At 44.2% G+C, this 12771-nt stretch overlaps 1 protein-coding gene and 1 non-coding gene across 2 annotated transcripts; one reads left to right on the top strand and one right to left on the bottom strand.

The window, feature by feature from the left end:
- Window positions 1-1276: 1276 nt before the first annotated feature.
- On the bottom strand, window positions 1277-3562 carry LOC145633178 (uncharacterized). Its single transcript, XM_081685456.1, has 3 exons — window positions 1909-3562; window positions 1592-1815; window positions 1277-1459 (listed from the first exon to the last, which is right to left on the bottom strand). Exons 1-3 carry the CDS (start codon window positions 3560-3562, stop codon window positions 1277-1279), a joined length of 2061 nt encoding a protein of 686 aa, XP_081541582.1.
- Window positions 3072-3178, top strand: LOC145633305 (small nucleolar RNA R71). The gene has a single exon (XR_014112639.1). It is a non-coding gene; the product is annotated as a small nucleolar RNA R71 (small nucleolar RNA).
- Window positions 3563-12771: the final 9209 nt, after the last annotated feature.

Below are 12771 nucleotides of genomic sequence, written 5' to 3'. Positions count from 1 at the left end.
GCACGAAGGTCAGAAGGTCTTTTCAAGCTTGTAATGTAGGCCGGGTGAAAATGGGTAGGAAAAATTTGGAAAATGTGGGAAAAAATAGTCCCTTAGGGAAGCCATCGAAAATGAATCAATATAAATCAAAATCCCATTAAACTAATCCATAAGAGTACACACTCCAATCATAACTTAAATTGAGAGCAACTACCCCCTTATTCACCCTGCATAACAATTCATCGTACTACTCATATTTTTGAAGCTCTTTTATTTATCATTCAAGAAGCTGAAATTTTTTCTTTTTCTTTTTTTTCTTTTTTTTTCTTTTTTTTTTATAACAAACTATAAGAGCTTAAAAATAGATCATATAGCAAAATTAACCTTCAAGCTTCAAATTAATCTTCTCCAAAACATCATCAAGCTTCAAATTAATCTTCTCCAAAACATCATCACAAAGCATAGAGAACACCAAGATAGATGGCTCCCCCAAGCTAGACTTGGGATAAGTTACTAATTGGGGCCGATAGGTTAATTTTGTGACTTAGATGAAAAACATGGACAAGGCTACAACATGGGTAAGCAAGAAGGGGACAGACGTTTCTAAATTCATCTGGAGGCTACCTAATGAACATGGCCTTCGTCCTCCTCATCGTGCATGTGCAATGTATCATGACACACTACTAAAAGTCTCAAGACAAAACTAAGATCAATGTCACACCAGGAACTAACACACATGAATAAATAATAAAGGCTCAAGCCTCACAGTTAACACAACCAAGCTCCAGATTCATACACAATTGCACAAAGTTGATTTCCATTAGGCCAAGACAATCCAATATCAGATCATGATCATTTAATCTGCATTGCAAGTCTTTCAATCAAAATCAAGCCAAAAACCTTTAAATCATCAAGGATAGAGGCACAGAGAAGTAGTTTACTAGCCATTCATCGTCATGATTCACAAAGTAACTACCCAAAGCCAAAAGTAATCCCTCCCCCAAGCTAAACTTCACATTGTCCTCAATGTGAACATATATCGAATAAGAACAAGCAAGGGAAAAAGAAAACTAGGCCCTACTGACAGAGGAGGGATCATACCTAAGGGCGGAGCTGGGACCGCCCTTAAAATAACGTCACATCGTAACCCCAAACACTAAAAAAAATATAAATAAATAAATAAATAAATAAATAAACAGAAAAAATAAATGGAAAATAAAATAAATAAAAAAATGGAATGGGTTGCCTTCCATTTAGCGCTTGTTTAAGGTCTTTAGCTCGACCCCTCTTTAGTAGCTCAACCTGGGTCACCACACGGAGAAGATACTCTGTGGTATTTCTCATCAATATATCCACCTCCAAACGACTCCTTCAAATTAGAGTTGATGTGCTTTGTATTCGAATTGACCTTCATGTAACTAAACCCATCATGTGGTGGAATATTGTCCTTTTTGCTCACAGGATTTCTATTAGAAATACACTTATCAACCAAAAGGTTAGTAGCATCGATTCTCAAACAAGTACCACCATCAAAAGTAAAATTATGGTCATTGAAAAGCTTAAACACAACTTGTTTATCCCGAGCTCTAATGGTCACTTGTCCTCTAGGAACATCTATTAAAGCTTGACTTGTAGCAAGAAAAGGGCGACCAAAGATGAGTGTGATCTTATGGTCTTCTTTCATATCCACCACAACAAAGTCAATAGGAAAAACAAGTTCGCCAATCCCAACTAATACATCTTCAACTACACCCTTAGGGAGTCTAACAGTTCTATCAGCCATATGAAGAGATATAGGAGAGGGTTTAAGGTTTTTCAAACCTAATTTTTCATACACTGAAGAAGGCATTAAGTTAACACTAGCACCTAAATCACACAAGACCCTATCAAAATATGTTTCGTTTATCATACAAGGGATAGTAAAACTACCAGGATCATGCAATTTAGGTGGTAAGCTATCATGTAAAAGATCAGAACATTTCTTCTTTACTATCACACTTTCTAATTTCTTATCATTATGATCATGATCTAGAATTCCTTTCACAAAATTTGCAAATTGAGGCATTTGAACTACAAGATCGGAAAAAGGAATGGTAGCATATACCTTCTTAAGAGTCTTGGAATACTTCCCAAAATGCTTATCGAGCACAGCTTTTGATAACCTTTGCGGGAAAGGCATCGGCTCCTCATATGCTTGTGGAGCAACATGTTTGGGACCTTCTCTCTCATGCTTCTTAGTTCTTGACTCCACATTGCACACTTTCTCTTCTAATCCACCCGTAAACAATTCATCATTCTTCACGAAAATTGCATTGCATTGTTTCGTCTGGACTTTTGCTTGATCTTGAAGAGTTGTTAGATGTCTCACTTGCTGTGAAAGTTGAGAAAGATGAGTCTCTATCCTCTTATTTTGAGCGGTGAGCAATTGGATTGAGTTTTTAAAGTACTCATTTTGCTTTGCTTGTAGCTCAAATTGCCTTGATATAAGCTCTTGTTGTTGAATTTGGGAGGTAGTAAAATCCTTCATAATTGATTCAAGATCAAATTTTGAGGTTTGGGGTGGTGGGAGTTGTGTGGATTGATGATTGAAAGGTGCCCTTGATTGAAAAGCAGGTGGTGGTTGAGGATTCACTTGAGCCTGATTGTTCATATATGAGAACCCTTGATGATTTCTCCACCCTTCATCAAATGGCCTTGTGGAGGTTGTGGTATAAAAAGCATTAGCTTGCTCAATCGTCATCCCATCATAATTAGGTTGACACTCCCGTGCAGTATGGCCTTGCAATCCACACATCTGACAAGTTTCCATCGAGGGTCGAGGGGACTCAGCTTGGAGTTGATTGACTTTGTGAGTTAGTGCCTGCACAGAACTAGTCAACATGGTTAGAGCATCAACATCATGTTTATTACCTGTGTTGATAGCATTTCGTCCCCTTGGATGGTAATTATCATTAGCCGCCATCTTCTCAATCAAATCCTTTGCATCGGTTGGATTCTTCGTCATGATAGAACCTCTAAACGCAGCATCAATATATATGCGAAACTCATGGGTCAAACCATTATAGAATGTTTGGATCAACATCCATTCTGGAATACCATGGTGAGGGCATTGTCTCTGCAATCGCTTAAACCTTCTCCATGCCTCATATAAAGACTCCTCATTAGATTGATGGAAGGTAGATAGCTCGTTCCTTAATTTCGGGGTTTCCTCTTGCCCCAAGAATTTTACTAGGAAGGCCTTAGCAAGCTTGTCCCACGTATCAAATGAACCAATACCTTCATCTCGTAGCCACTCCCTTGCCCTATCCCTTAGTGAAAAAGGGAAAAGGCGTAGTCTAATAGCATCATCAGTGACACCGTTGAGCTTCATAGTGTCACACTTCTCCAAGAAACTATCAATGTGAGTCACAGGGCAATCATTTGATGAGCCCGCAAAAGAATCATTGGAGATGAACTGTATGAATTGGGGCTTCAACTCAAAATTCTGAGCGGTGACAGGTGGTCTAACAATATTGGAGAGAAATCCGGTTGTTGTATCCGGAATACCATACTCCAAAAGAGATTTTGTTCCTGGGTCGACCATGTTCTTATATTTCGATTTCTCCTTCTTCTACCTCTTCATCTTCTTGCAGTAGCTTCGATCTCAGAATCAAAAGGTGTTAAATCATCTGAACCTGAACTTCGAGTTTGCATGCAACAAAGAAACTAAAACGGGAGATCAAAGACACAAGGAACCATAGCCGAAGCAACAAAATATATGCTTAGTAAAACAAATCACAAATAACTAGAATGAAACCGTTAGTCCCCGGCAATGGCGCCAAAATTTAATAGGCGTGTCGCGTACCTAACAAAAATAAACCTAACTAGACCACTACTATGTAGACGGGCAAGCAAGGGTCGGATCCCAAGAGACTATGGTTCAACTAATTAAATAGACTCAAGCAATTACTAAGCAAGTAACCAAATCAAATAAGTGGGAATCAATATCTAAAGAACTAATTAAAACTATAAAATCTAATAAAATGCACAATTCAATGCTAAAAACATCCAAGATCAAGCTTCACCACAATACAATTAATGCAATAGTCGTTCTACCCCTAACACATAATTCAATTGATTAAAGAGGAAAAGTAATCCATGAATAATACCAATGGTCTCTCCCGAGTTATCAATGGCTTCTCTAATCACAATCAAGCCTACTTCCGTGGAATCATGTAAATTAGAGACCTTAAGCACATTACTCTAACTTCCTAATCATCCATTCAACTACTCCCGTGATGAACTTCAAACCCTTAATTGATTTATTCAAATCCGTCAAAACCCAACTCCCGTTGCGATTAAAACAAAGGATTAATAACAATACCAATTATCCCTAATCTAGTATTGGCATAAAGCATAATCAATTAAGCAAATCAATTATAATTATTATTAGAGAATTTAAAGAATTAAATCAAGCATTAATCATATTCGGGTTCCGCTAGATCTTGGAATAAAGAACTACTCACACATATTAATGGAAGCAAAAACAATAATCAATGAAGAAAACATGATTAATAAGCAATTAAAAGTAAAAGAAGAATTAAAGATGAATACCAATTGCTTGAATGAAGAAAAGTACCACTTGTTGATGAATAAAGATTAAAATTTGAAAGTAGAATGTAATCTAGATCTAGAGAGAATATTAGGGTTCTAATAAAGGTTTTAAAACTAGAAAATAATAACTAAGTATGTTTTAGTCGGGCTTTACAAAGGGTATTTATATCCTTTAATTAAGAAAACCCGAAAAAATAGGAAAATGCGGCCATTGACACTCCGCCCGGTCGGGCGCGAGAAGCAAAAACGACCTTACGCCTTCAAGAAATCTTTCATATGCAGTGCTTTTGTCCGCCCGGTCTGCCAGGGCAATGTCGCCCGGTCTGGGCGGATGGAAGTTGAACTCTTCCATTCTTTCTCATGACTTCTCTTCTTTTCCTTCTTCGCCCTAGCTGCCAGGGCAATGTTGCCCTCCAGGGCGGACACGGGTAAAATTCTCCTCCATCTTAATAAGCTTTCGTGGCTATCCAAAACTAGTCCAAATCATCCGGAAATCTTCATATGCCTACAAAATCAATCAAATAGACCAAGCCACACTAGAGAGGAAAATATTAGCGAGAAATAGCTCCGTAGAGCTTAGAAATCATACGAAAATAGCTACAAATCGAGGGTAAAATATGGTATAGAATGTGTACAGCAACCAACCATCCCAGAAGAAAAAGAAAGAATTTAAACCGTACGTTCCCAAGTAAGAGTTTAATAAAGACTGCAACTCCATCCTCATGGAGGTAAAGGACCGGCTGTCTATTGAAAAGCCGAATCCAATGAAGAGTTCTGTCCAGTCACGGAACAAAAATAAATTCTGTCAATTTCATGAGGAGGTTGGCCATGACACCAACGACTGCTTTAGTCTTCAGCGGACGTTGGGTCGTCTGGCTAACAAAGGGTTGTTGAAGTCCAACATCTCTAAGTCCCCAGCCGGGGCAAAAAAGAAAAACAAGGGTCAGTCCTCCAAGACTACCCCCCAGCCTGCTAGTAGTTCGGATACTGACAAGGAGCCGGTCTACACTATAGCAGGCGGGTTCTCATGTGGTGGGCCTACCATCCAGGGCACCAAGAACCATCTTCGAAAGATGGACAAAGATGATGATGAGCAGGCGTCTGCAAGCTCCTCCTTCCCAGACGTCTTGATCACTGAGAAGGATAGGGGCAGCGTCCTCCGTCCGCATAATGACCCGGTTGTCATTGAATGTAAGGTGGCCAATCAGTTGGTTGGACGGATCCTTATTGACACCGGCTGCTCTTCGGACATCATCAGTCTCCGGTGCCTGCAGAATCTGAAATACAATGTCAGCAGCATGCATCCGGTCACCCACCCCTTGGTTGGTTTTGGGGGTGGGATGGTCTACCCAGCCGGTAGAATTGACTTACCCATCCGGCTGGGAGAGAAAGGCCAGGGACGACATATTGTCGTCAGATTCTTGGTCGTTGAGGAGTTGACCGCCTACAACATTATCCTTGGCCGGCCAACCCTCAATGTAGCCAAGGCAGTAATCATCCCGTCTCTCATGCTCATCAAGTATAAGAGGGATGACGGCTCTGTTGGTTCCCTGAATGGGGATCAGAAGACGGCCCGAGAGTGCTATCTCTCAGCCGTCAGAGACACTGTGGCCCCAGGCGGCCAGGAACCAATAGACCTTGACAATGTCAAGGATGCCGACCCAGCACCTGCCCCACCAGCAGCCGGGAAGAAAAGAAAGGCACCTCTGCTGGTGGAGGTGAAAAAAGAGAAAAAATAGCAATCACTGATCGGTGAACGGTCAGATGAGCTCCATCCCCAACCGGCTGGTGAAAACATTTACCTCGTGCTGGATGACAGCCGTCCAGAACGTACTGTAAAGGTTGGGACGGTTGCTCATGCTACCTTGGGTGCAAGTTTGCACCTCCTGCTGAAGGAATTCAAAGACATTTTTGCCTTTGAAGTGGAAGAGATGCCAGGTGTCAGTCTGGATCTCGCTGTCCACAAACTCGCCGTGGACCCCAAAAAGAAGCCCATCCGGCAAAAGAAAAGAAACCATGGCAAGGAAAAAAGTCAGGCGGCAGTTGCCGAAGTCAAAAAGCTACTAGACGCCAGGTTCATTCGGCCTTGTAATTTCCCCGACTGGGTGGCCAATGTGGTCCTTGTTAAGAAACCGAATGGGACCTGGCGCATGTGTGTTGATTACACAGACCTCAACAAGGCGTGTCCAAAGGACAGTTACCCGCTTCCAAAGATCGACAGTCTGGTTGACTCTACAGCCGGTCACGCCTTGATCTCCGGTTTCCATCAGATACCCCTGTGGAAGAAAAATCAAGAGAAGACGACCTTCGTCACTGATCAGGGGTTATTCTGTTATACTGTGATGTCGTTTGGCTTGAAAAATGCGCCTGCCACTTTCAACCGGATGATTAATATAGTCTTCATTAATCAAATTGGGAGAAATGTGGAGGCGTACATTGATGACATGATAGTCAAATCCAAGCTACAGATGGATCATCTTGCTGATCTCTGAGAAACATTCACCACCCTCAGGCGGCATAAGGTCATGTTGAATCCAAAGAAATGCGTCTTTGGTGTTGAGTCTGGGAAGTTTCTCGGATTCCTGATTGATCAAAGGGGGATAGAGGCTAACCCCGAAAAGATACAGGCGGTGATTGACATGAAGTCACCCCATTCTGTCAAGGAAGTTCAGAGACTCACCGGTTGTCTGGCCGCCTTGGGGAGGTTCCCCAGCCGGTCAGGCGACAAATGCCTCTACTTCTTCCAAGCAATCAGGAAGAAGACCAGATTTGAATGGGGGGATGATGCCGAGGCGGCGTTCCAGAGGTTGAAAGAGCATTTACATTCTCTACCTAGGTTGGTCAGTCCTTTGCCTAGGGAGACGTTGTATATGTATTTAGCCGTCTCAGATCATGCCCTCAGTGTCGTTCTCCTTGTTGAGCGAGACGACGTGCAGCTCCCGGTTTACTTCATTAGCCATGTTCTTAAAAATGCTGAACTCCGGTACCCTATGGTTGAAAAATTTGGCCTTGCTTTGTATATGGCATTCAAAAAATTGAAGCCTTATTTTTTGGCACATTCGGTGGTGATTTACACTGACCAGCCACTCAAGCAGCCAATGTCCACCTTGGATTCATCCGGGAGAATGTTGAAATGGGCTATTGAAATGCAAAGTCTTGAAATCACTTACGAACCAAGAAAGACAGTGAAAGGTCAGGCGTTTGCCGACTTCATTGTTGAAATGACCCGTTCGGTGGCTCCGGATAATCTTGATCAGGTTTGGAAAGTGTACGTAGACGGGAGCTCTACAAAGAACGGCTGTGGTGCAGGCGTAATCTACGAGTCTCCTAAAGGGAACAGATTTGAGTATGCGCTACGCTTCAAGTTTTAGGCCTCTAACAATGAGGCGGAATATGAAGCCCTGCTAGCCGGCATTCGCATGTGTAAGGCGGCAGGGGCCATGAAAATTGACGCCTACTTTGATTCCCAATTGGTTGTTAGCCAGTATGAGGGAAGCTTTGAGGCTACTCATCCGGCTATGATCAAATATCTTCTGGCAGTCAAAGAAGAGGCCGGGGCACTTGAGGAATTCCGGCTGAATCAAGTGCCTAGGTCGGAAAACAACCAGGCAGATGCATTGTCAAAACTGGCGTCTTCCGCCTGCCATGATACACCTCGGTCTGTCTTTTGGGAAGTTCTTGAAAAGAGAAGCATCTATGAAGATCCCATTGGATTTCTGGACCGAAGCTCTACCTAGATGGATGGCATCGGGGCTTATCTTTCAGACGGCACACTTCCTGATTCACCACAAGAAGCAGCCATCCTGAAGAAACGAGCTGCGAGCTTCGAGTTGAGAAACGGAGAACTCTTCAAGGTCGGGTTTCTTAAGCCCCTGTTGAAGTGTGTCACCCCAGAAAAGGGGAAGGAAGTTCTCGAAGACTTGCACTCGGGATTCTGCGCCTCCCACATAGGCGGCAGCCGGCAGGTCCCTAGCCGTCAGAGCCAGACGACATTACTTTTGGCCCACTCTTAAGGCAGACGCCAAGGAGTTGGTGAAGAAATGTGACAAGTGCGGCGATCCACAGCCCAATCCCGTTTGCAAAATGAGGCATGGACATTCTAGGTCCTTACACGCCTGCTCCAGGCGGAAAGCGCTACATCTTGGTGGCTGTGGATTATTTCACCAAGTGGGTGGAGGCTGAGGCGGTTAAGAATATCAAGACCTCAGACGTAATTTCCTTCATCTGGAAGAACATTATCACCCGGTATGGGATACCTATGTCTATGGTGTTTGATAATGGTCCTCAGTTTGAGACGCCTCAACTAAAAACTTGGTTGGGAGATCAGGGGATCTCAAGTTGTTTTGCATCCGTCGGCCAGCCCCAAGCAAACGGCCAAGTTGAAGCCTTCAACAAACTCATCTCAGACGGAATTAAGAAGAAAATAGAAAGAGCCGGTGGCTTGTGGGCACAAGAGTTAATCCATGTCCTATGGGCCATCCGGACAACAGAAAAAGGGGCAACCGGTGAAACCACATTTCTCATGGTTTACGGTGCTGAAGCCGTCTTGCCCATCGAACTTTACGAGCCGACTCTCAGAGTTATGCTATATGATGAAGAGGCAAACTGGGAAGCAATGCGCCTGGCATTGGATTCACTCCCAGAACGCTGGGGCAATGCCGTCTTGCGTCATGAGATTTACCGTCTGAGAATGACCAGAGCGTACAACAAAAAAGTACACAAGCGTCCCTTGAAAGTTGACGACTTAGTGTTACGAAAAATGGAGGCAACCGGTAGGGCCACTGAGCTGGGGAAGCTAACTCCAAATTGGGAAGGCCCCTACCGGATCTATGAAGAAGTAAGGGACGGCACCTACTGCCTGGAAACTCCAGACGGCAGGCGGCTGCCTAGAACTTGGAATGTAGACAATCTGAAAAAGTACTACTTCTGAGAATGTAAATTTTTTGTAAACAATGAGTCAATTAATGAGAAATCAAACTTTGTTTGCAAGCTAGTTCTGTTTTTCCACCTAGGTAATACTCAGATGGAATCTTTATTTTTACTAAGTTTGACTTAATAATTGCCTGTTCGCCTGGGTAATGACCCAGACGAATTTTTTGTGTTTAACTAAGTTCGATACTTAGTGTAATTCAATGACATTCGGCTAAAAACTAAGCAAAAAAACTTTTAGTGGCTACACAACCGGTCTCAAACAAGACCAGAGGCTAAAATGGCCGGATGGTTGCTCGTTTTATAAAATCGCCTGTTTCAACATGGACAAAGGCGTCCGGCGACACCCCTACGGGTGCAATCGTCGCAGAGAACAGACCATTTGTCGGTTCTACGTACCCATGCAGACGACAGAAATTGAACGACCAAATTGGTCAAACTCATAGTCGTCTGACCAAAATAACCTGTGAAGAACGATCAAGTTACCAAATACCGGATGCCCTAAGGCATCAGTCGGTCACCGGCTGAATTTTTCACTTAGGTTATTTATTGCACTTCCTACCCCAATTGGGGCAAAAGAGTTGTTCAATGGCTATGAAATCTCTGCCAAGACGGACAAACGCCGTCTGGGTAGTAATTGGATCGCCTGTTGGTGTACGGCTGTGCACTTGGTTAGGGGCAATCACTATTGTGATTGATTGACTTAAAAACATATCATGCTCTTTGCAGCATCAGACGTTTTCAAGTCAATCAACCAACTCCACTTGAAACTAATCACACAGCCGTCCAGGGGCAAGGATAGCCATACTATTGATTAGTTAAAAATTGCCGCATGCTTTTGATAAGTTAGGCAAAAATAAAAAATTAAAATTTGCAAAAATTAAAATTCAGACGCAAAAGGATCTAAACCGACTTAGTCGGTGCATTTCATAAAAGTCCACCCAACCAAACGATTGTAGTGGATTAAATATTAACCGGACCCCGTCCGGGAGAAAGAGAAATTGTTAATAAACTCGGCTCCTTAGCCGGTAAATACAAATATACTCGGCACACAGGCCGGAAAAACAAGTTTTGGCATATTGCCGCTGAACAAAAGAAAAAATAAAAATAGAGACTGGCATACTGCCGCTGAATGGTCACTTCTTGCCTGCAGACAGTCCCTTTTGGTCCTCCTCCTCATCATCTGAGGGTATCTCCTGTGCTTCACCCGGACCAGGTAGCTGAGGCGCGGACGGTTCGTTGTTGGAGTTGACCCAGGCTTCGAAAGAGTCAGGCTCTGGCTCGCCTCTATCCCTTAAGTACACCACGCTCGACATAGCTGTGAGCCAGTGCCCAGACGATGTAATCCGCGTTTGGGTACAAGGCAGCCCAGGCGATCTTCATACGGGCGTCATTGTCAGCGTCACTCTCAGCAACAAGGCGGTTTTGCTCTGCCTCCAGGGTTGCTGCAAAGTTCTTCTGAGCCTGAGCAGCCTCCTTCTCTAGTTTTTCAACCTTGGCCTTCAGGTTGGTGTTCTCTTCAGAAACACCCTGAAGTGTACCAAGGTCCGTCTGGGCCTTCTTGAGCGCCTCATCAGCCTTTTTGGCGCTCTCATCCGCCTTCTTCTGGGCCTCCTTTGCTTTCTTCCGGGCCGTGTCAGCATCAGTCGCCCACTGTTTGGCCGTCTCCAGATCCGACTCCAGCTGCTGGATTCTAGACGTCTGTGTCATAATGATTGCTTTAGTTTCAAGTTCATTTACGATAGTCGAGTGTAAAGCAATATTATCAGCGTCTATGGCGGACTTCTTGGCCCTTTTTACCTCTTCCCGTTTGCGGGAATAAGGACGTTTGAGCCCGTCCACCCGCAACATGGCCTGCAAAAACAAAAGTGGTATAAGTATTGCAGGCGGGATAAAACACTTGGAAAGAAATAAATTTGACAAGTTTCTTACCTCAGCCAGAAGGGATAGAATGCGTTCCAAATTGAACGTCTCTATCCCAGGGATACTGTCTTTATCCCTCTTCCGGACGGCTTCCAGCATGGCCTTGGCATGCTTCTGGACGTCTGGCCAGCGGGGAGATTGATCTGCACCACAATCAATACGTGATGAGTGCAAAACTAAGGCGGCACCTATCTGTTGCCGACCGTCTGAGGATGACGTTTATTACCTTGGCCTTGACCTCAGCCGCAGCTTTCTCCGCAAGCTGCTTGCGGATGAGTGCAGAAGATCGCTGGGGAGTCTTCTCAGTTGGCAACATGTTTAGAGCTTCTTCTGCAAAAAAGAAAGAAATTGGTCAATATCATAAATCAATTCCGATACAATAATACTACAGACGGATATAAACTCAGGCGCATACGTTTGGTAAACATGTGTCCTAGCCCACCGGCGGCTAGGAAACACTCGTCCCTGAACCAAGCGCTCTTGGGGATCCAGTTCTTGGGGACCTTTATTGTTTCCCCGGTTGACAAGGTCGCGTATGTGAGGCCGAAAAAGTCTGCCTCAATGATCTTGTCAAAATCCTCCTCTAAGATCAGGGGAAGAGCACACTTTCGGCCCATCAAGTCGGGCTTCTTATTGTACTGACGGAATTCGTAATTCTCCCGTCTGGTGGGAGCTAACATAAAATAGAACCTGTGTTTCCAGCCGTCGAATTTCGAGACCTTGTCCAAGGTCATCATATATTGGGGATGCGTGGTTAGAGTGTACCACGCCCTCCAGCCGCCTGGGCTTCTGCTAAGATAATGCATACTAGCAAAAGCCTCCCAACCGGGGTTAAGCCCCTGGAACTCGCAGGCGGCAACATACCCCAGAATGTTTGTCCAAGAGTTGGGGGTAAGTTGCCAGACTCCGAGGTCGTAGCCTCTCAAAATTGCCTTCACCACCTGGTGAAGGGGGAAGCGAAGACCAGCCTTGAACGCCGCCTCATAGCAGCCGAAATAGCTGTTGGCGTTCTCTTGATCGTCCTCCCAGGCGATGGTGCCATTCTCAGGCGGCACCCGGATCCTATACCCGTCTCCTAGCGGGTGCATTTGAGTAAAATTCTTTAAGTTCTCCTCCATTTGGATCCGGTCCTTGGAGGAGACGTGGATGTTGAAGGGATCATCCTTCTCGTTCCATTTTTTCCTTTCTTCCTCCTCGCTATCCTCAAGCGGGGGTAAATCGTCACTGCTCTCAGAGGTAGAGGCGGAGCTGTCGCTCTCCGTCTCTTCCTCATTTTGGGTCAAGGGGGCAGAGACGGCCTCATCGCCGCCTTGGTCGCACTCTTCCAAAAAAGAATCAGCGGGAGTT

Source organism: Chenopodium album, chromosome 5 (genome assembly GCF_948465745.1).
Source record: "Chenopodium album chromosome 5, dcCheAlbu1.1, whole genome shotgun sequence".
Classification (NCBI taxonomy): domain Eukaryota; kingdom Viridiplantae; phylum Streptophyta; class Magnoliopsida; order Caryophyllales; family Amaranthaceae; genus Chenopodium; species Chenopodium album.
The sequence above is the reverse complement of the archived record's forward strand: the minus strand, read 5'-3'. Positions and strand labels throughout refer to the sequence as shown.

What these genes read in the sequence shown, in the direction of transcription:
- LOC145633178 (XM_081685456.1), bottom strand. Translation starts at nt 3,562, where the DNA reads ATGGTCGACCCAGGAACAAAATCTCTTTTGGAGTATGGTATTCCGGAT. An exon ending in ACCTAAATTGCATGATCCTG is followed by an intron (nt 1,816 to 1,908) that starts GTAGTTTTACTA and finishes TGCCTTCTTCAG; the next exon opens with TGTATGAAAAATTAGGTTTG. An exon ending in CAAGTCAAGCTTTAATAGAT is followed by an intron (nt 1,460 to 1,591) that starts GTTCCTAGAGGA and finishes TTGGTTGATAAG; the next exon opens with TGTATTTCTAATAGAAATCC.